Source organism: Ranitomeya variabilis, chromosome 3 (assembly GCF_051348905.1).
Source record: "Ranitomeya variabilis isolate aRanVar5 chromosome 3, aRanVar5.hap1, whole genome shotgun sequence".
Lineage (NCBI taxonomy): Eukaryota > Metazoa > Chordata > Amphibia > Anura > Dendrobatidae > Ranitomeya > Ranitomeya variabilis.
In genome coordinates, this window is record NC_135234.1 from 135,733,613 (window position 1) to 135,757,835 (window position 24,223).

A 24,223-nucleotide genomic window follows, 5' to 3' on the forward strand; every position below is an offset into this window, starting at 1 on the left:
CACACATACAGCTCCGCTGCCCGCACACACACACAGCTCTGCACACACATACAGCCCCACACACACATACAGCTCTGTGCGCATGCACACACATACAGATCTGCTGCCCACACACACACATGCAGCCCCACACACATACAGCTCTGCACACACAGCACCCCACAGACACACACATACAGCTCTGCACATACACACACACATACAGCGCCGTCACACACACAGCTCCATACACACAGCTCCGCACACACAGCTCTGCACACACAGCTGTGCACACACACACACATATAGCTCCGCTGCCTGCACACACACACACACATACAGCTCTGCACACACACAGCTCCGCACACACATATAGCTCTGCGCACATGCACACACATACATACAGCCCCACACACATACAGCTCTGCACAGACACACACATACATACAGCTCTGCGCACGCACACACACACACACATATACGATACAGCCACACACACCAGCACTGGCAATGTTTGCTCCCAGGACCCAGATAGAGTGAGTGGGGGTGTATTATACCCCACCCCCACCACTCACTCTCTGGGTCCGTCTGCCGGGAGCAAAGATCAAGCATCAAACATTAAGGGCTGCTGTGTTTTCATGGCTCCTCCAGCCTCAGGCACTACAGGCAGAAAAGAGGCTGAGGAATATGAGGGAAGGGGTGAGCACCGTGAGGTGAGTCACAGACAGAGCCATGCAGCAGGCAGCACGTGGGCAGGAGCCAGGAGGGAGATCATTACAGACAGAGACAGTACACTGCTTACTGTGTATGTACTGCTCTACTGTCTGTGAGTCCTCCAGGCCAGCAATGTGAGTCCAGGACACGACCCAGGGTCGGGACACAGGGCGCTGCCGCTCAACCTCAGCAGTCAGTCACAGTTACATTCCGGCCGGGCACCAGTGAGGCTATGAGCAGGGGCATCACTGTCTCAGCAGGGGGAGTAGGGAGAGTCGGCACCAGCACCACGTGTTCTGGCTTCCACTCTGCCGCCCCCTGTGTTCAGGAAGGGATGCACAGCCAGGACTGGTATAAAAAAACAAACAAAAAATCTTGCTCAGGTGCCGACCCCCCCGCTTTTTCCCGCCCTAGGCACGTGCCCTCAAGTGCCTAGTGGCAAATACGGCCCAGCAAGTAGCAGTAAAGAGAAGTATGTGTTTTGTTTTGTTTTTTTCCTAAAAGTTAGTTTATATTGGTGCCATGTCTTAATCCTGCTCACGATGCACAGATCGGGATGTTTGTTTTTTAATGGGTAATCCAAGCTCAAGGATAATGGACAGCACAGAAAAATAAAAATTATCAAACAAAACATCCTCAGAGATTATTCCTTTGCATTTCAAACCTTATAGATTCTTAGTCTGAGCATACATGATGGGCTAAGTCTCCCAATTTAGAACAGAGTGTGAAATTACTAAACACCATGCCACGATTCCACAAATCAGTGTGTCTTGAATGCAGTGATTGACAGCTCAGCCATCCAGTCTGGAGCTGAAGAGTGCCGAGCTATCTGTGTTTTGATTGACAGCTCTGCCGTCCAAGCTGAGACTTGGAAGTGCTGAGCTTCAATCAGGTTTTCCCTGTTCCTTATGATTCCTCAGCTACTTAACTTGGCTGGCAGTCCCAGATTGCTGTCGGTCGTAGCTTCAGATCAGTATGGATTGTTTCTCTGTGCCTTGTGCTTTGCTTGTAGATCTATTGCTGCCAGACCTTGGATTTCATTATGACCATCTGCCACTTTGCTCTGATCCACTAACTTCCTGATATTCTGACCTCGGACCATTACCTGACTACACCTCTGTCTTTTCCCTCTGTTTTTGACTTATTCTCTCGGCTCTTGACCTCGGACTCCTTCACTTAAGGCTTGTCTGTGAGAAGTGACTCAGCGTCACACACCAACTGACTTTTGCTAATCACCTATGTGCAATACTGAATATATACTAATCAATATATAATATCATCCACGATATAAAACAAGAGTCATTCTGTGGTATCATAACATGTTAGAAAAACTGCTAAAATAGATATTCGTGAGTTAAATCACTTAGATAATGAACATAATACAGAATAAATTGTATTGTGATATGGCTAGATGTATCTTTTAGTATCTTTTAGTAAATATTTAACTAAATTAAGTCAATGAAGAACTACAACGAATATAGCAATCAGGCCTCATTCTGACATATTATATTTACGTATGTGTTGAATCCACAGTTTTCATGGAATTAAACATAGGGTATCTGCAAAAATATCATGGAGAGATGTGCAGTTTTGATTGGAGTTATGAATCAAAATTCCCCATACAAGTCTATGGGTGTGTGAAAATCATGAACAGCACACGGATGGCATCAGTGAGCAGTATGTGTGCTCTCTATGGCAATTTATTTATTTATTTTTTCCATACAAGAAAATCACTGATGAAAAACTGATGGCAAAAACTGACAAATTGACCAAACACTGAAAATCTGATGAAAAACACTGATGATACTTGTGTTTTGTTACTGTTTTTTGTGTATGTAAAAAATCACTGATGCCTCAAAGAGGTCTTAGACTATATGAAATCATTGATTATATGGCATTTCCTGAGCTAGAAAAACATAGTAATGGATAAATTGGTACTGATGGAAATAACATTTACACTCCCTGACAGAAGTTATGTCCATGTTATGTAAATAAAAGCTTATAACCTGACATTAAATTCATCCATTGGTTGTATAAATTATTCTTGTGAAAGCTGAAACCCTCCGAAATGTGGTTTAGGTTAAGAAAATAAATTGGCATCAATGCAGAAATATTGATCAGTTAATGGACACAGAATGGTCAGATTTTGGCAAGACAAAAGTTTTGTCGCCCACAGAAAGTAATGTGATATTCAAACAAATAATTAACTTAAAATACAAATATATGTTGCATAACATTGGTGAATGAAGTTGCGGTGCTATTAGAGTCATATTTAACATTTTGTGAGACTTCCATGAGCTTGAAGGACTGCATCCCTGCCGTTCAACAATGATTCATACAATTTATTAATGAAGTTATCAGGAATAGCAAAGAATGCAGTCTTACATGCCTCCCAGAGTTCATCTAGATTCTAGATTTGTCTTCCAAGCTTCCTCTTTTCATCCTACCCAAAACATGCTCAATGATGTTCATGTCTGGTGACTGGGCTGGCCAGTCCTTGAGCACCTTGATCTTTTTTGCCTGGAGGAACTTTGTTGTAGAGATGGATGTATGAGATGGAGCACCATCCTACTGCAGAATTTGATCCCTTTTATGATTTGGAATATAAGAGGTAGCTAATATTTCTTGATATTTTAGGATATTGATATTGCCTTTCACCTTGCAAATGTTTCGCACACTCCCATACTGAATGTAATCCCAGACCATGATCTTTCCACCACCAAATTTAACTGTTTTCTGGGTGTATTTTGGTTCCATACGGGCTGCAGTAGGTCTCCTGCAGTATTTGCAGTGGCTGTGGTGTAATTCTACTGAAGATTCCATAGAGAAATCCACCTTCTGCCACTTTTCCAGCGTCCATCCATTTAGCAGGCTGTGGGACTGTGCAAATGCCACATGGTTTTTTATTTGCCTTTTGTTTAGTGCTGGCTTCTGGGCACTGATTCAACCATGAACGCCATTTAGAGACAGAATCCTACAAACTGTTCTAGTTGACACAGGGACTTGAGGTGACCAGGCCTGTTGGAGCTCTGCTGCAGTGGAAGAGGGGCTTGCTTTGGATTTTCTAACCAACAAACGTTCCTCCTGAGCAGTTGTCTTACGGGGTCTGCCAGACCTAGGCTTGTCAAACACATCTCCAGTCTCTTCAAATCTATTTTTAATTCTTTGTACTTGATGCTGAGACACATTAAAGGTGCCAGCTCCAGTGGATCTGTTTTTTCAGCCTCTTGATAATCCAGGCTTTGGTCGCAGGGTGGATTTTTGGCATGTTGTCAGAGCTCAAGTTGCAGTTCAAGTGAAGGTCTGGGGTGCTGAGTTTCTTTTTATACACACACTAATTAACCGAGCACTTACTGAGCACAGGTGAGGATGTAAACTAGGATTGGGTGCATTATATGACCATGCAACAAAACTTTTGCCTTGCCAAAATCTGACCATTCTGTGTCCATTAACTGATCAATATTTCTACATTGATGCCAATTTATTTTCTTAACCTAAACCACATTTCAGAGGGTTTCAGATTTCAAAAGAATAATTTATACAACAAATGGATGAATTTAATGTCAGGCTATAAGCTTTTATTTACCTAACATGGATAAGCGACATAACTTCTGTCAGGGAGTGTATAATAATAGGAAAATCAGCCTTATGTTATAGGCCAAACATTAGATGGAGAGGTAAATGTTTCGCAGGTGATATTCTTTCATTTTTCAGCTTATGTCTTTTTACTTTTCCCATCTTTTCTATCTAGCCAGGACTAGTATAAAAACTTTTTCTTCCAGCCATCACTAATACCTGCCGAGTTTGCACCACACGAATTTGATGTCTCACATTTCCAGTGGCTTCCACAGGCTGAGGCTAACACTGCCCGCATGTAAAGCCAGTGCAGGTGAGCCCCTGCAGATTGGCTAACTCTGCTGGCAATCGGCAGGTAGGGAGCGCTCTCTGCAGCTTGGCAGCGGAGTGGAGCTGCAGGGATCCGATGCTGTCCTGCTTCCTTCCCACCGCCCAGCGCTTCCTGTCTGACACAGCACAGCTGGATGACATCATCAATAAGGGTACGGCTGTTTCAGACAGAAAGCTGCCGGTGACAGAGATGCTGCCTGGGATGTTCTGCGGCTGTGGGAAACGTTCGGAGAGGTGAGTGATGCTGTGTGTTTGTCTGCGTGCATGTGTATGTGGTGTGGTGCGGTGCTTTGTGTGTGTGGGTGTGTGTGTGTGTCAGAGTGGTGCGGTGCTGTGTGTGTGGTGCTGTGTGTGTATTGGAGATGTGTGTATTGGAGATTGGCAATGATGTAGGTGATGGAGAGAGCAGTGGTGGGGAGAAGACAATTTCGGACTGCCAATCATTTTTTATTTTTGGAAATAATCATTTGCCAGACATGTTTGGTGGCACCTCTCTCAAAAAGAACACAGAAGCGGTCCTGTGTATATGAGAGCAGCCATATGCCATATAATGTGTATGGCCTAATTTATCTCCCAGGAATAACTATTTAAGCAATTTCATTCTCTAAAACATGATGCAAAACATAAAAGAGTTCTGCAGGCAAATGATATTGATGACTTCTTCGATACCAGCACCCAAAGCTGTCATTATAGCTCCAACAGTGGACAGATAGAAATATTGAATGGAGATGCACTTTGCCGCTTCATTCAATATGTAACCTCAGGGTGGCCAATCATACAGAAATTCCTGGACAGTCAGTAAAGATAGGGCACTTTTTGCCTTGTCTGTGAAAAAAAGTGATGGGTCCAAGATTTTTACAAAGCTCGAGAAACTTGTATGGATTATTTTGACTGTAATTATCATCATTTTACAATTTACAGTAAATGCTGCTAATATTTTCATGTCAGTATTATGGGTAGTGTTGAGCGATACCGTCCGATACTTGAAAGTATCGGTATCGGAAAGTATCGGCCGATACCGGCAAAGTATCGGATCTAATCCGATACCGATACCCGATACCAATACAAGTCAATGGGACTCATGTATCGGACGGTATCCCTGATGGTTCCCAGGGTCTGAAGGAGAGGAAACTCTCCTTCAGGCCCTGGGAACCATATTAATGTGTAAAATAAAGAATTAAAATAAAAAATATTGCTATACTCACCTCTCCGACGCAGCCTGGACTTCAGCGAGGGAACCGGCAGCGTTGTTTGCTTAAAATTCGCACAGATAACTCCTGCCATTTTCATTAACCCTTGCACATCTCAAACAAAAGAAACAGAAGTTAGTATTAATACTTTGTTTAAACAGCATAAGTCCTGTACTCCCATGAGCCCCCTTTATCTTACAGGTTGGAGGCAAACATTTTTACAGTGGAAACGCACTAAAAATGCATTTTTTGCATGTGGATTTTTCAGATCTAATGCAATGTAATGGAGAAAATCTGCACATAAAGCTCAACATAACCACTAGAGAAATTGACATGTTGCAGATCTCAAACATGCACCGCAGGTCAATTTACATTGCATAAGACCTCCTTAACGTGTCCGTATTTCCAGTACATGTGGAATTGTTTTTTTTTCACGGATACCACATGTATCCATTATAACTTATAATGCTATTCACATGTCCGTGTTGTTACACAGACTGTGTATCTGTGCAAAACACACAGATATCCCTGTTTTTTTCCAGACGCATGGATGACAAAGGCCAATTCAAGTCTATAAGACCATAAAAAACACATACAGCACAAAGATGGAATGTTTGTCCCATCCTTGTGCTGTCCATGTTTTACATTGTAAACTGTATGCGAAGTTTTGTAATTTATTTATTTCTTTATCCATACTGGAAAGACACTGATGGCACACATGGTAAAAACGGACCCACTGATGACACACTGATGGGAATCACAGGTGACGCTGGTATCGTTTATTCATGTACATGTTTTATATGGAAGTGGGAAGAAGGCCTAAAAGGATTTCATGTGCTGGATCCATATTCCCTGAAGTATAACTGTAATCTCCTATCTCAGTAATGGAAAAATTTGTCTTCACTGAACACAGAATTTACATGTTAATTGAGAATTTTGAAAATGAATAATTAGTCCAGGTACAGAAAAGCAGATTTCTCTGATAAGATATATTACAAAGTTTCTTCTTTTGATGTGCACTATTAGTTTATTAAATAAAAATTAAAACAGCGATTACTCTGTAAAGACGCACTCTAAGTAAAATTGGCATGGTTTCTTCTGCTAGTAATGTACATGACATAAATATTAGGCTACTTTCACACTAGCGTCCTTTGGCCTCCGTCGCAATGCGTCGTTTTGGAGAAAAAACGCATCCTGCAAAAGTGCTTGCAGGATGTGTTTTTTCTCCATTGACTTGCATTAGCGACGCATTGCGACGGATTGCCACACGTCGCATCCGTCGTGCGACGGATGCGTCTTGTTTTGGCGGACCGTCGGCACAAAAAAAGCTACATGTAACGTTTTTTTGTGCGACGTGTCCGCCATTTTCGACCTCGCATGCGCGGCCGGAGCTCTGCCCCCTCCTCCCCGGACCTTACAATGGGGCATCGGATGCGTTGAAAAACTGCATCCGCTGCCCCGTTGCGTGGCGCTTTCAACGCTAGCGTGAAAATAGCCTTAGAGATTTATTTTCCTACTAAATCCTTAATCTGTGATTTATCATCTCTGTTCCAGTCCTTCAGTTGCACCATAGTATTCGGGCTCTCTGAATTATCCAGGCTCATATGTGCTGACTGTAATTCACTTTCTCTACTCATTAATATGAGAGTCACATCAAGGCTCTCATAAGACTGTATAGAGAGAATGGCTTTAGGCTATGTGCACATGATGCGGATTTAGTGCGGATCCACAGCAGATTTTTCCACACAGAAACGCTGCAGATCCGCACTGTGATTTACAGTACAATGTAAATCACTAGTGGAAAAAAAAGCTGTGCTAATGGTGCAGAAAAATCCGCGCGGAAACGCCGCAGATTTAAAAGAAGTGCATGTCACTACTTTTGTGCGGATCTGCAGCGTTTCTGCACCTTCCATTATAGAAATCCGCAGTGGTAAAAAACATAGAAAATCCGCACAAAATCCGCATCAATTCCGCATAAAAACCGCACAAAATCCGCTGCAAATCTGCACCTGCGGTTTCTGCCAGGAGATGCGGATTTTGTGCAGAAAATTCTGCACCCCATTCCGCAACGTGTGCACATAGCCTTGCAAACTGTCAATGTACAATTCAGAGAGTCAGAGTCATGTCTTACAGCCGACGGATAAGGCAAGGCTAGGAAACCAAGAATAGAGTGTTAGGTAAGAAAATGTACAATATTATGCTTACATCATGTACTTTACAAATGGAGGATACAATAAAACATTTACCCTAAGTGTTTATTTCAAAACAAATATGCAATTCTTTTTTCTAAGTGCTTTTTTTCATTTTGGAATAGGCAGCTGTCTGTATATGACAAGTGCCAAGACTACAGATATGATTCCTTTGGAAGACAAGTAGGATGTGTATTGAGAAAGCCAGACATTTCTTTCAAAGAAAAAGTTTATGTGGCAGTGTCGGGATTAAGCAATCAAACTTCAGTCCAGTTCTTTGATGTCCTGTATTGTCCCATTGATGATGGTAATAAGATGAGCTTCTTATATCATTTGTTTCAAACTTTACTGTTTATTCTTATTACAGTCAATTCATTAAACTTAAAGAAAGCCAAGTATTTTTATATCCGTGTATTAATACACCCTAGCGCTGCTAACATTCAATGACAGGGCAGCAGTGTGAGGTGTCTGTTAAAGAATAAAAGCCAATATATAAGAATGTAAACCTCCTATACTAATGTCTGAACAACATGAAGAGACAGCCATAAAATGTTACCAAATAACCCTAATATATTATCCAAATACTATATGCCCTGATTTATCAAGACTGCGAGTGTTTGATGAGAGTATGTGCTGCAGTCAAAGGTGCCTGATTAATTAAAGGGTCTGGTCTTAAGCTACAAATCTCCAGTCACTCATTGTGATGCAGACTTTTTAATCCTCGCATTCGCGCACTGTGGGGATTATAATATGATCGCAAGTATGAGATATGCCACATTCCGACTAGACTATTTCCAGCCTCGCTCAATACACTTGCATGGAACGAATCCACTTCCATCTAGTCGGAATGTGGCCTGGAGTATGCATATTGCATACATGAGTACACATGACCACCAACGCCGTCACAGGAGAATCCTTACAGTGTGAAGTGCAAACAATGCGAGGATTCACCAATCTGCGTTCATAGAGTGACTGCAGACTTGTAGTTTAAAACCAGACAAACTCTTTAAGAGAATGTATTGGGTATGCCACAAACGTTGTGAGCACTTACGTGCACCTCTCCACAAATATTATTGAAGTCAAAGACTGGAGTAAGATTTACAGCATTAAGTACACCACAGGTCATCATGAATTAGATTAGCTGTGGTGTCACACCACCATTCAACACTCAACTTGCCCCAGCTTTAGCCAGTGTGCCAGTGCAAAACTGGTGTGGAAATTCCAAAATTCATAACATTTTTGAACAACTTCGAGTAGCGCAAAATCTTACGATTCCTCAAAGTGTTTAACACCTAATTTCTGGCAAAAACATTTTCATGAATCTAGGCCTATGCCTGTGAATGAACAGGTAAAATACAGCATGATAACGAATATTAAAAATGCAAGAAATATTTATATGAAGGAGCAATGATCGACTGGAACTAGTTAAAACAAAGGAATGGGTAGGGAAATAGACAGATGAAATCGTATCAAAGCAAAGCAGGCGCAATAGTAAGGTTATAACAAAGAGGAACATTTTAAATGTGTCACACTACTGAATACAGGTTTATGTAAAAAAAAAATTAAAAACACAGGGGTATACTGGGTCAGGATAGGTTAGAACAGAAACTGCTTCCAGTACACCTTAAGTTTGTTTTTTTATAAAAGCTAAAATCATTCGTAATATTGTAGCATTGACAGTACAACAATTTATGGGGAAAAAAGAATATTATGTCGTTAAGGGCAGGTGCAAAAGACCGTATATTCTCTCATCTGAGAGAATCGGGTTGATAATGCAAATGACACTCTGATCAAACTCTGATCAGTCTGATCAGAGTGTGATCATAGTGTGACCCGATTTTCTCAGATGAGGAGAAGATGGAGAAAAAACATCACCATTGTGACCACCAGAGTGCACAGAAATTGGATTGCACCAGTTCAGTGGTTCCCACACACTCATTGACTGCATGGCTGAATGTGATCCGAAGTAGGATCAAAATTGGGCATGCAGTGTTCTTCACCTTGGACAGTGTCTGTCCAAGGAAAAAATTGTACCTGTGCATAGCCCTATAGACTAACATAGGTGCGGGTGCAATACCATGTTTTGTCTGATTGCATTTGGACGGCAAATATGCTTGTCTGCATCCGCCCTTAAGAAAAATGTTTGGGCTTTTTTCCTGTGTAAAGGCCATCGAGAGAAATAACTGTGTAGTCAGCATCACAGATCATTCACAATAAAAAAAATAAATATTACATTATTACATGATCATGTTCCCTTGTCACAATAATCATGAAGGATTTTACAAAACACCTTTCCTTTACATGTAAGTGTGAGCAGGTGCGCAGGATGCAGTGACGGACAGGAAGCAGAGCAAGGGATAACAAGTTTAATAACGGGAATACTCCACAAAGGGAGGTAAAGGGTTAAATAGGGGATTAAACAGTTTAAATGGCAAAGGATACTGTGAGTTGAAGAACAACAGTTCAGATAGTGGCATTCCTGATGAAAGTCAGTGGTTCCTAAGTCCATGAAATGAATAGCGCTGACAACGGCTGGCGTGGTGTCTTTTCCTATGGGGTCCTGTGGACAACAATGTCTCATCTTCTGGCGGCAGTGGTCAGTCTCCGGTACCTTCCACTGAGCCTAGTCCATATCCTGCAGTGGCTGACAAGGGTACGGGCCACAGTCCTACATGAGCCCAACGTGGCTCTGCCAATATACACTGCTGAAGTCAGGGTCTCCCGTGAGCGGGAAACTATGAGCTTGTAAGGTGGGTTATGCAAGTCTATCCAGCACTCGGTTCATTCTTTGCTGTATCTGCACTGTACTCACGGTGATGAAGCACACGGCACCTCGATCTCTGTCAGCTACAAGGCATGCTGCACTCTTCTCTCTATGCTGCGTGCTGCCTGCTCCTGCCAAGACTAAAACACTAACAACAACTGGCGCTCTGCCTCTCCGGCAGTGTGCTGCACCTGATCTCTCTCTGGCAGCACGCACAGCACTCACTAGCCCGGAACGTTTCACACCTTGCTCCGTGACCAACGGGCACCCTGCATGTCTCTCCTCACAGTCTCTATAAGTGGCACCAGGGATAATATAGCGTGGGCCTGCAGTGTATGAATGCTCCGAGGTCGCAGCACTCACTGAGCCCTGCTGTGCACTATCTGTTCCCGCCAAGTCTTTCTCTGAGCTGCAGCTGAGAGCACGGCTCCCCTCAGCACAGTGGTCCCTCTCTCTGGACTGCTGCAGACTGCCCAGTTTCTCTCCTGGCAGCGGTCCCCCTGTAGACGGTGGGCCCTGTTGCAGCGCCGCTGCTCAGTGGAGGAGAAGCGGAGCGTGCAGCTCGCCTAACTGCGCGCTGCCCTCTGTTCACGCCAAACTCCTCTGCTGCGCGTGCTTTCTCCGTTTATACCCTCGCCCCTCTAGGACAGGAGGAAGGTCCCGCTCACTATTGCTTTCCTCCGGGAACAGGAGATGCAGCCTCGACAGTTCTGGCCCCGCCAAGCAGATACCTGCGGTGCGGTCATCCCCCTTACATAAGGATGAGAGAACATTTCAAAAATATTATTAATAAATACTGTAGAACATACCTAATTAACAAATTAAGGTACTTCGCTCACAAATTGACAAATTCATGTTTGCCATCAAGCCATTACAATGTGACCATTCTTTGTTACAACACTAAACCTAATATTTAGCAAACATGCCTCTCTGGACTAAAAGCCTACAAATGTAAAGCAAAAGTAGAATCTATCACTAATTAAAAACAGCTTGAGGGCTCGCTCAGTCTAGCGTATAACACTGAGGACGCACTCTGACCAATGTTAGTAAATGAGTCAGTGCTCTTCTGCAATTTTTTTCTAAGCGCAGATCGGACTAAGGCCTCTTTCACACTTCAGTGTTTTTGTTTCAGTCAAAATCCGTTGTTTTGTGAAAAAAACAGATCCAGCGAATTTGCCCAGTGGGTCCGTCTTTTTCTCATAGACTTGTATTAGCGACGGATTACGACGGATGGCCTCACATTTAATCCATCGTGCGCTGGATCCGTCGGAATTTGTTTATCCGTCATCTGGAGAGGACAGACAAAGTAACATTTTTAGTTTGCGTCGAAAGTCGACAGCGACGGATCCAACGTCGTCCGTCGTTGGCTAGAATGGAAGCCTATGGTCCCAAGATCCATCGCTGTCCAACAAATGACAGAATCCAGCGTCAGATTCCGTTTTTTTACACTGAGCATGCTCCAAAAGCAAAATCCGCACAGATGGTCACAATATTTGCTAGAACTCCTTCCATTTCTGCCACTTGCTCTACAACCTCTCAAAGATGGGGTGTTAAAACACTCAATATATAGGTTTCCATTATTTTCCAGTAGCCAATCACGTTTGGGAGACTCCCATTTAGAGATATGAAAAAACGGATCCGTTGAAAAAACAGAAGAAACGGATGAAAAAATGGATGTAATGGATCTGGTTTTTCGACGGATCCGCTATATGGATCCACCGAAAAAACGGATCCGGTGTTTCCGTTTTTCACTATTTTTGACGGATCCGTCACGACGACAGATTTTGACTGACGCCAGAAGACTGAAGTGTGAAAGAGGCCTAAAAACAGAAAAAATTGCGTCATGCTGCAATTGTCTGCAAGAATGGGATTGCACTCATCAATGAATGTGAGAAAACAATTACACTGCACGCGGACCATGCATGTGCTGTCCAATTTTTTCACACACGTCTCATAGAAAACCTGACATTTCATCAGCCAAGTACAGTAAATTCACAGTCCAAATTGTCAGAATAGAAAAGATAGTATAGACAGATAGATAGACAGACAGAAAGATAGAAATATGTCAGTGAACTATATTATCAGTGCTTTATATACATAGTTTTCTGTACTTATATTTAGCAAAATATATAAATGAAAAAAATGGCATGGGGATATCCCCTATTTTTAATAACCATCTAAGGAAAAACAGACAATTGAGAGCTGGTCTTATTAGTCAGGGAAGTGGCAATAACCATGGAACACCCCAGCCTATTAATATCAGCCCCCAGCTGTCTGATTTGCCTTTACAGGTTAATAAAATGGGCTAACCTAATAAAATGACATGGGGTCCCCCCTATTTTTAATAACCAGCAAAGGCTAAGTAGACAGCTGCAGGCTGATATTAATAGGCTGCGAAGGTCTATTTTTATTGGTTTCTTCCCAGACTATTAAGACCAGCTCACAGCAGTCTGCTTTCCCTTAGCTGGTTATTAAAAATAGGGGGAACCCACACCAATTTTTTTACATTTATTCTTAGAAATCTGCTGAATATGCTCCACAGAGCTTAACCAATATTTGACGGCTATCTATATCTTTCTCTATATCCTATTTATTCTATTTACCTATATCTGTATATAACATTGCCTTATTCTTTAGAAAACTAGCTTTAAATTACATAGAGGTTACCTCATGCTCTTATGGTCAACTCGGTTCTCTCTCTCCTCTCTCGCATGTGCATTTTCCTTTGTGCTCCTTCTACATCCTGTTTGAATGTAACAAATGTGTATTCTATCACTGTAGGGATTATATAAGCCAAGTAAAGAGTGGTCTCCAATTTTCATAATGCTTGGAATTCAGCCTAAAGAATTTAACATTTATTTTTTCACTAGAACATACTTTTTGTAGTCTTTTGAGCAACTTTTTACAAACTTCAAATATGCTGTCAAATACATGTTACTGAGGAGATGCTTCCATAAAAACACAGGATTATAAAGGCCTCATTGGTTCTCAAACCTTGATAGTGGCTGTTTGAAGCTCTGCCATATTGATCAAGATATTTTGGTCACATCTATAGCCAAGGACTTTCTTCAAATTGCTGTGGTGGTTCTGGTGTTTCTGAAGTTCTTAGCTTTAATAAAAATGACAAAGTGTTTTTCAGGACCTCCAATACTACAGCAATACTGTATCTTGACACAGTCATGAGAGATAGACCCTTCACGTGGGTTTGTTCATGTCAAAGTAATTTTATATGCCCAATTGATTAAAGTTGCAATAAGATGATTCAACTAGAGTTATAGAAACATCTCAAAGATTGCTCCTGGAAACAGGATGCCCCTGAGCTCAACTTTCAGTCATACAGCAGATAGATTGGATACAAAGTATATACAGTAAAAACGCAAAAGTTGAGCTTGGTTTAAGTTGGCCATTGCATCTTCATTTTTCCTCAGGATTACACGTGTCACAGCCTGGCCATCTTCTATGAACCTCAGGTCTCACTACACTTCCACTTCTTGTATAGATAAGGTTTGATGTAGGCCCCCACTTGTCTGAGATAAGGAATCCTTCTGTCACTGAATTTTTGTTTACTACAGAATGTGTTACCCGAGTATGGTCCCCCTCCTTTGCACACAACGCCATTTTCAATGCAGGTCTCTGAACAATGGGACATAGGTCCTTCCCTTTTCAGTAATTTCCACTAACTGCCTAACAAACAGGAGGCTGGATTTCTTGTGCCCACCCAGCTCCTCCCACTATGGGTTGGCCCCAATAATTAATCCTCTCCAATGGTTAGGCAAGTGCCGCATGCCACAAAATAAATATTACAACATTCAAAATATGACAATGCATTAAATCACTATAAGATCTTCAAGGGGGGTGTAGACAGCTTCTGCACTTCGTTATATTTGTAATTGTACAAATAATGTTATTACTATGCATTGGGTAACAGTCAGCAATTCAACATTGTTTCATTTTTTACTTAATATTTTTTTTACTTATATGAAATATGTGTGTGAATAATTCTACAAAACTTAATTTCAGTCATTTTAGATCCTCCAAGGAGCATAACATTAACATACAAAGGAGATGATCTTGAAATTAAATGGCAGAAGCCAAAAACGCATGACGAGATGCAAGAAACCTGTTTTTTCTACAATATCAACATCACACACAAAGAGGTAATCATTTTACATTCAATTAATATTTAAATGTAAAACTTTATTTATACTAAGAAATAATGTAACACTTAGTATTATTAATGAATATTACAAATCATAATATTATTTTTTTTAAATGAAAGACAGTCCTATGTAAACTCGTGTATCTGCATGGCTACATGTGTAATCTGACCTTGATGTAATGTCAAGTCTCTACCGCCTCTTCTTAAAGTGTAACCATCGTTTTCATTTTTCTTTCATATCTTAATAGTACACACGAAAATAAGAAACGTTGTTATATATCTTATTAGAGAATGTAGCCAAATAAAATGGGTCTGTTTCTACGTATAACCTGGCCAGAACAAAGCATATTGCTGAGAATGTGTAATTAGTGCTCCCTATCAGGGATGATAGACAACCAAAAACACATGGGGATACATTTGGAAACATTTATTGAACAATACTTATATACACATGCAATAATAAAGTGAAAAGTATAAGGACGGCTAAAATTAGATATGGAGAATGATGGAAAAGGTCACATATCAAGATAAGAGACAACAAATCCCTTGTGAAAAATGGCTCTTTTCTTGATATGGTGACCTTTTCCATCATTCTCCATATCTAATTTTAGCCGTCCGTCTCACCTTATATTTTTCACTTTATTTATGTGTATATAAGTATTGTTGTGTTTTTGGTTCTCTATCATCCCTGATAGAATATGTAATTAGTATGACCTAAGTACTATGATTTGTTCTGGCCAGGTTATACGTAGATAGAGACCCAATTTATTTGGTTATATAGTTTAGTTCAAGGGCATGCTCCTCTTTTCAGTGGGACTTCTTTTATAGGTTAAGATATCTTCATAGAGAAATCCACCTTCTCAAAGTTCTCAATTCACAGGTAAAATCTGTATTCAGTGACTACAGAGTCTCCCATTATTGAGATAGGAGATGGCAGTTGGTGTTAATAAAGTTCTATGAAGAAATGTAACTGATGTTTCAGGTGAACTTGCAGCAGAATATCTGTGTCTGCCTCTAGCTCCTCCCAATCTCCATAGAAGTGTGAAAGCACCAACTGTCATTTTTTATCTCAGTAATGAGAACGTATTCACTAAATACAGATTTTACCGATGAATTGAGAGTGAAAGATCAGTCCAGGAGGAGAAAGAAGCTGATCGCTCAGATGAGGTATATTGCAAAGTTGCTTATTTTCAGGTGTACAAATGATTTATGAGATGAAAATTAGAATGACAGTTACACTTTAAAGTACAGAATAATTTCAACAGCAGTAGAAAAAAAAGTAAAATATGATTGGAGAATCACATTTTATAATCTGTAACTATTGAGACACATAAATCTCCATAGGTGCTATATACACAAAATAATGTTATTAAAATAACAAAATAAAATGACTGCCATGATGTACACACCCTTTAACCAGAATGTTAGTAGGTGGGATAAATATCAAGATCAACTTCCAAAATCAAAATGTATAAATGTTTGTAGTTAACTGTTAAGTTTTTGTGGAAAATATCGGTCTAAAGTTGCGCTCTTGAGAAGAATAAACCACATCTTTTATGGGAAATTACAAGCAATGGGGGGAAATGTATCCTCTGACAGGAGGGTCCAGCTGCTAATGTAACATTATGAAGTGAGAAGACTTTCCTGTAGAGCGCTAGGGCAAAATGACATCTCCGTTGCCTGCAGATTTTTGGGGATGATGCAGCTTGCTCTTCTCGAGAATGTCATTGTAAGAAAACGTATTACATTGTTTCATCGTAACACCATATAAGATGAGAACTAATTCCTTTATTTCTTTTCAACTTTCCATTTATTTAATTTTAGGAAACCAACAGTAAGGGGAGCGAGGGAAATGTTTATAAAATCACTAGATTCCATCCAAATGAAAAAGCTACTGTAACCATGAGAGTAAAATGGCAAAAACGTTGTTCACTTAATCATGAGTGGAGTGCATGGAGCAAACCACAGACAATAGGCAAGTAACAGTTTGTAAAAAGGGTGGAAATTTAGGCCACGAGCACACGTTGAGTATTTGGTGAGTTTTTTACCTCTGTATTTGTAAGCCAAAACCAGGAGTGGGTAAAAAATGCAGAAATGGTGACATTTCTATTATACTTTTTCTCTGATTGTTCCAATCCTGGTTTTGGCTTACAAATACTTAGGTAAAATACTGACCAAATACTCAACGTTGCTGTAGGGTTATAATCTATAAACAGTGGTATTTTCATCTGTCTGCAGCTATTAGGCTAGGTTCCCACGATGAGCTTTTGGTGTGTTCTTGATGTTGCACCTCTGACACTTCTGAGTTCATGCACAGTTCGCCTTACAGGCACAGGTTGTAAAACCACCTGCAATATCTAGATATCTAAATTTCAGGACTCTAAAAGCAATCAGTGACCTTCATAGGGATGTTTTAAAGAGAGTACACAAAATCAGATGCCAAAAAAACATTAAATAAGCATAAACATATTAGGACAAAAAGTACCAAATTTCTCAACTACCGCCAAATGGTCTCCAGTTTTCATGGCATAACTATTACTAAACATTCAAATTGTGAAAAAAAACTTAATGGTGATGCACTTAGATGCTACTTGATTACCATTCACTCAGATTCAGAGGTTACATGTTCAGCAGAAGAAACACAGTTACACTTAGAGAAGCAAGACAGGCAGATTATATTTGCATGGGACAGGCAGATCGCATTGTGACATTTTTACATTCATAATTTGACATCCTTCTGCCACCAGTTTCAACAGTGCAGATGGTGCATCTGTGTCTTTTGGAAGGTGGGAGAGTTGGTGATTTTTCTCGATCATCTTTGAGATGTAATCTTTTTAGCTGGATTTGCAGGCTAGAGGGGATTCCACTCGTCTTCAGAGTTCTTCGTCATAGCTCTCCACACACCAGTTCATTAGCCAATGTTTTCAGGTAAATTCTTCTACGCAGTTGTTCCAGTTAATTGCCAAGGTTAATCACTTGTGAGTTGATACCACCAACATTCAACATCGCAGAGAAGACGACCATTGGCCAGCGCTTGGTATTTCGGTTAATGCTGTAAGTGGCTTCTTGCTCTACATGGTCTTTTTAACTTTGCCCAAATAATAGGTGTTATCTGTATCTTGTTCATCTGTATCAGTTCCTTCACCATCCTGCTATGTTACTGAATCAAATTTATATGCTTCCACCTCAACTTGAGATGTTACTATCTTCCCCTAAATCTTCACTCAGAATGGGGTCTCCCTCATCATCATTTACGTCTAAGGCCGCTTTCACATTTGCGGTTGTGTCCGCAGCGTTTCTTCCGCAAATATCTGCATGCGTTGTGTATTCCTATCTTTAACATTATGGACGCATGCGTTTTTCTATGTTCGCGTTTTGCCGCGTTTGACGACGCATGCGTCGTCTAGCCGTCTGCGTCTTGGCGCGGAAATGCAACATGTAGTAATTTTTAGAGGCGTCAATTTGCCGCCTGGAAACGCATGCGGCTGATTGCGCAAGGTTTGCGCCCAAAAAACGCATTGTAGTCTATGTAAACGCATGCGTTTTCCAGTACATGCATTTGCTTGCGTTTGCCGACGCATGCGTCTCAATTGAGAAAAACATGTCTAGACACTGATAAGCCACCCCCCACATAGAAGGTGATAAAGGGAGGAAGTGGACATTTGCAGGTCACTAGTCAGCAGACTGCCTTGCAGACGAGACGCCCCACAGCCCCTTGGATCAGCAAACAAGCCTCAGAACTATGTGAGTATATCCTATCCAAAGCATTTCTTTTCTATAATCTGTGTCTATGTGCCCTAATTTCTGTCATTCCTTTCTTTCTGCACACATCAGAATGTCTTCTGCTTCTGATGAGGAAACGCCTGGGCCTGCACAAGGGGAACATGTCAGCAAAGTGAGTATTCACCTCCTCAGATTGGTAAGTATTCACTGTCACATCTACACATATGACAATGTATATTTTCCCTTTTTCAGACCACTTCTTCTACAGCGGAAGACACTGAGCAGGAGACTGGGCAGGAGCAGCGTAGTCACGGCCGGGCAACACGGCGGCATCGTGTAAGTATAGCTGGCTGAATGTGTATTGTATCCTCACTTTATAATTCTGGAATCTTCATTTCTTTCTACTTCTCTCTTTCTTTCCCTTTGGCTTCAGCACCAGTGTTTTTTTTTATTTCAATATTCATGCCATTCCTCTGATTCTGTTTTCTGTCTTCCGTATGTGAATGCCTCCAATATTAATGTCCTTTTTGTTGTTAGGTTCCAGAGGAGGATGAGGACCTAATTGAGAATGAACACCTCATCTCCCTGGTTCACGAGCGAGTCGCATTGTGGGACACCAGGGATCCACTGCACGCCAACAATGTGACGATCCGGAGGCTTTGGAATGAGGTGGCCGCAGCGTTGTGGGATGGCTGGGCCAATGCCCCGGCTCGGGTCCGTTCTGCATTTGGTAAGTATCGCAATGCAGTGTGATGTAGTCAATACCTTGGCCATGCTCACACAACTGTGTATGATGTCAGAAAGTCATTACTTTTTCACAGCACATACAGTTGTGTGACCATGGTCAAAAGACCATTGTCCTAACTATTATGTTTTGTTTTGCCAACAGTGTCAAAAGTGAAAACACGTTGGAGATCGATGAAGGACCGCTTCAACAAGGACCTGCGCCAAGAGAGCCGGCTTCCAAGTGGTTCTGCAGCAAGGATACGCAAATACAAGTACCACCGCATCCTTGCGTTTTTGAGACCAGTCCTTGCACGAAGAACGTAAGTATATTGGTTAAAAAAGAAAAAAAAATGGTGTATAATGCAATTTGTTGTTGGTCATTATTTCCCATCAGTATTTGTAATCCGAAACCTTGATTGATTGATAGATGCAGCAGTGGGGTACGTGTTCTTTGAATACTTTCCCTCACATAGTTCCTCTCCAGGTTTTGGCATACCAATACTGATTTGAAATACTGATCAAATACTGAGAGTGTGATGGCAGCCTGCACAACAGATCTATACTCAGCAAGTTAGGTGTCAGAAATAATGAATTCAGGATGCCAATGGCTCATCAATTCATTTTTCCTGACACTTGTCCTGGTGAGTATACAGGTGGCTTGTATGTCCTCTGTCGTCAATTCGTATTTCCCATCAGTATTTGTAATCCGAAACCTTGATTGATTGATAGATGCAGCAGTGGGGTACGTGTTCTTTGAATACTTTCCCTCACATAGTTCCTCTCCAGGTTTTGGCATACCAATACTGATTTGAAATACTGATCAAATACTGAGAGTGTGATGGCAGCCTGCACAACAGATCTATACTCAGCAAGTTAGGTGTCAGAAATAATGAATTCAGGATGCCAATGGCTCATCAATTCATTTTTCCTGACACTTGTCCTGGTGAGTATACAGGTGGCTTGTATGTCCTCTGTCGTCAATTCGTATTTCCCATCAGTATTTGTAATCCGAAACCTTGATTGATTGATAGATGCAGCAGTGGGGTACGTGTTCTTTGAATACTTTCCCTAACATAGTTCCTCTCCAGGTTTTGGCTTACCAATACTGATTTGAAATACTGATCAAATACTGAGAGTGTGATGGCAGCCTGCACAACAGATCTATACTCAGCAAGTTAGGTGTCAGAAATAATGAATTCAGGATGCCAATGGCTCATCAATTCATTTTTCCTGACACTTGTCCTGGTGAGTATACAGGTGGCTTGTATGTCCTCTGTCGTCAATTCGTATTTCCCATCAGTATTTGTAATCCGAAACCTTGATTGATTGATAGATGCAGCAGTGGGGTACGTGTTCTTTGAATACTTTCCCTCACATAGTTCCTCTCCAGGTTTTGGCTTACCAATACCTTGTATAGAGATATGGCTTGTATTGCCTCCATCGTCTCTTCATAGTTTACATCAGTTTTTGTAATCCCCAAGGACTGGTCGATGCATGCAGAAGTATAGCATGTTGTTTTATGAAACTTTTATTCCTACTGTTGAACTCCTGGCTTGAAAATTCTGATGTAAAATTCACTACAAATAGTAGTGTGACCTTTCCCTATCTGAATGTGTATCTAACTGTTCAGTTATCTTTTTGTAAATGTTTTGTAATATTTTTTTTTTTTTTCCGCAGCACTTGGAGCTCCACTGTTGGCCCAGGTTCTGGAGCGGTCCTTCATCAGTCAGCCACGGACCCGTCCCAGCCATCCTCCAGCGCTGCAGCAAGTGGGCCTGCCACACAACCTGGAGACCAGGAAGCTGGTCCATCAGATGTTCCCCTTCCCCAGTCCTCTGCCTCTAGCCAATTTTTTATGGGCTCCTCCCGGCAGCGGCAGAGGGCCGCGGACAGGTCACTCATGCCCGAGTTTTTGCACTTGAGCTCGGTCTTCCATGAGGGACTCAAGGCGATGGGTGACCGACTGGATACTGCCATTCGTCATATGAGCACATGTATCCAGGAGGTAACCACAGCCCTTGCCCAAGTGAAAGCCGACCTCCAGAGGCCAGCACATCATTTTTTTAATCAGATAGAACAGGGCATGTTGGAACACCTTAGTCCTGAGCTCCAGATTACTATTATGCAGGCCTGCAATGCTGCTTACGTGCAGGCTATGCAGCAGAGTCGGTATTTTCAGCAGACAGTGGGGGCATTTCCAACAGTGCCCACACTGTCACGCTTTACATCAATGCCGACATCTGCTGCATACCACTGCACGGCCACCTCCATTCCAAACACTTCCGGACCGTATTATAGCACCACCACCATGCCCAGTGCAGTGGGTCAGCCCACCGCCACCACCATGACAACTGCTGCTCCTGCTTGGGCCTCCTCCACTGCCACCAGCATGCTGCTGCCGCCGGACCCTGCCCTGGTGTTTCCTGGCACCACCACTACCAGACTGCCGCCGCCGGACCCTGCCCTGGTGTTTCCTGGCACCACCACTACCAGACTGCCGCCGCCGGACCCTGCCCTGGCGTTCTCTGGCACCACCACTACCAGACTGCCGTTGCCGGACCCTGCCCTGGCGTTCTCTGGCACCACCACTACCAGACTGCCATTGCCGGACACTGCCCTGGCGTTCTCTGGCACCACCACTACCAGACTGCCATTGCCGGACCCTGCCCTGGCGTTCTCTGGCACCACCACTACAAGACTGCCATTGCCGGACACTGCCCTGGCGTTCTCTGGCACCACCACTACCAGACTGCCATTGCCGGACCCTGCCCTGGCGTTTCCTGGCACCACCACCACCAGACTGCCGTTGACGGACCCTGCCCTGGCGTTCCCTGCCACCACGACAACGTGCCCGCGCAAAACAAGAAAGGGGAAAGGCAAAAAAAAACAAAAAACCATAGCTATCCCTCCCCCCTCACCTCCCAATGTGTCTGTAATGTCTGGTTTGTCTCACCCTTCCAGTGTGTCTCAACCCTCTCATGTGTCTAGCCCTATCCCTGAATATCCTGACCCCAGTAGTTTCATAGCGCCTTCTCCTGCCACCCCTATGTCGGCTACAGTAATAAGCCAGACCTCACTACTCAACACCCCACAATATCGGCACTCAACCCCAAGCAGGCGCAGTTAATTTTTTGGTTTGTGTGTGTTTAATAAACCTGTGTTTTTTGCCCCAATAAGGTTTGGTTAATTGTGTATTTCGCCACCGTCACCACACAGCCTGCGCCAATAACAAATTATGCGTCAAACACATTTTTGGGGGCCACCTCCAACCTCCAGTACCTACTTAGCAGAACACTGAAGCTTGGTGTGTTTGGTTGAGAGATATGAGGTTGCCCCCAAAAATAACACTTGTATTTTCTCCAAAAACAGTTCTTTCTGTTTACGCCGTGACTTTTGGTCGCACACAGAAGACAAAATGGTGGTAATACACAGCACAACTATACTCAACAGGTCCTTTCTTATCCGAAACATTATTTATGACCCCTGACCTGCTGATTTTAGAAATGCATTGTATTACCTCCATTTTATCTTATTGGTACATATACATATATTTCACACAAAGTGAAGGAACAATGTACATGGCATATCTATACTCACCCGGACAAGTGTCAGGAAAAATGAATTCAAGAGCAAATAGCATCATGAATTCATTAGTTCAGACACGTGACTTGATGACTATAGATCTCTGGTGTAGGCTGCCATCACACTGTCAGTATTCGCTCTGTATTTTACAGCACTATTTGTAAGCCAAAACCTGGAGTGGAACTATGTGAGGAAAAGTACATTAAACAGATATGCACCACTAAAAGCATTTAACTACCGCTCCTGGTTTAGGCTTACAAATACAGATGTTAAGTACTGGACAAATACTGCGACAATAACGGACATCGTCTATACAGTCTGCGGCAAAAAGCTAATGGTGAACCAAGACAGGACTCACGTCAACAACCTAAGCCCAAAAACCCAAAGTGGTTTGTTAAGGAAATAGATAGGAGACATGGTGAAGAAAGTAAAACACAATTATTTTATTTGAAAAAACATTAACATTCCAAACATAAATTTGCAGACCCGAAACCAGCAGTACATTTTACACCATATTGTCCTGCCATGGCACACGTCCAATGTCAGAATCAAAAAACGCTGCAAATTGGTCCCGCATGTGGCCTACTTCAACTGTTGACCGCAGCGGATGATGACGGTAATCAGGCAAAGGGTTGGCAACAGGTTCATCAAGTTCTATGGTGGGTCGCTCCTTAGCCAGAATGAAATTGTGGAGAACCACACAGGCTTTAACTACCTCATCCACTGTCTCCATTTTTAGATTTATTGCAGTTGCTAGAATGCGCCATTTGGACACCATAATCCCAAAGGCACACTCTACTGTTCTGCGTGCCCTGGTTAGTCTGTAGTTGTAGATCCGTTTTGTGCGGTTCAAGTCCCGACTTGAATAGGGCTTCAGGAGATTTTCACTCATCTGAAAGGCCTCATCCCCAACCATTACAAATGGCAGCGGTGGGCCTTGAGTGTAGGGGAGTGGTCGTGGCTGTGGGAAATTAAAATTTTTGCCATAAACACGTCGGCCCATATCAGAGGTTTTAAAAGTCTGTGAATCGTTGCCACGGCCAAAAGCACCAATGTCCACAGCAATGAAGCGACAGTCCGCATCGGCTATTGCCATAAGAACTACAGAAAAATATTTTTTGTAGTTGAAGAACTGTGATCCCGTTCTGGCTGGTTTGGTAATCCGGATGTGCTTCCCATCCACCGCACCCAAACAGTTGGGAAAATCACAAACAGTCCAAAATTTGTCAGCAATTTCTTTCCACATGTCCTCCGTGGGTATGGGTATAAATTCCTCACGGAGAATGGTCCA

At 42.2% G+C, this 24,223-nt stretch overlaps 1 protein-coding gene across 2 annotated transcripts in view; it reads left to right on the forward strand.

Annotated features, from left to right (window-relative positions):
• LOC143818011 (granulocyte-macrophage colony-stimulating factor receptor subunit alpha-like) overlaps nt 1-24,223 on the forward strand; it is a 104,338-nt gene that overhangs the window by 60,484 nt on the left and 19,631 nt on the right. For both annotated transcript variants that reach the window (XM_077299460.1, XM_077299462.1), the window contains 3 exons: nt 8,104-8,285; nt 14,763-14,899; nt 16,726-16,876. In XM_077299460.1, the coding sequence (XP_077155575.1) occupies nt 8,104-8,285; nt 14,763-14,899; nt 16,726-16,876 (470 nt within the window). The remainder of the gene's footprint in view (nt 1-8,103; nt 8,286-14,762; nt 14,900-16,725; nt 16,877-24,223) is intronic.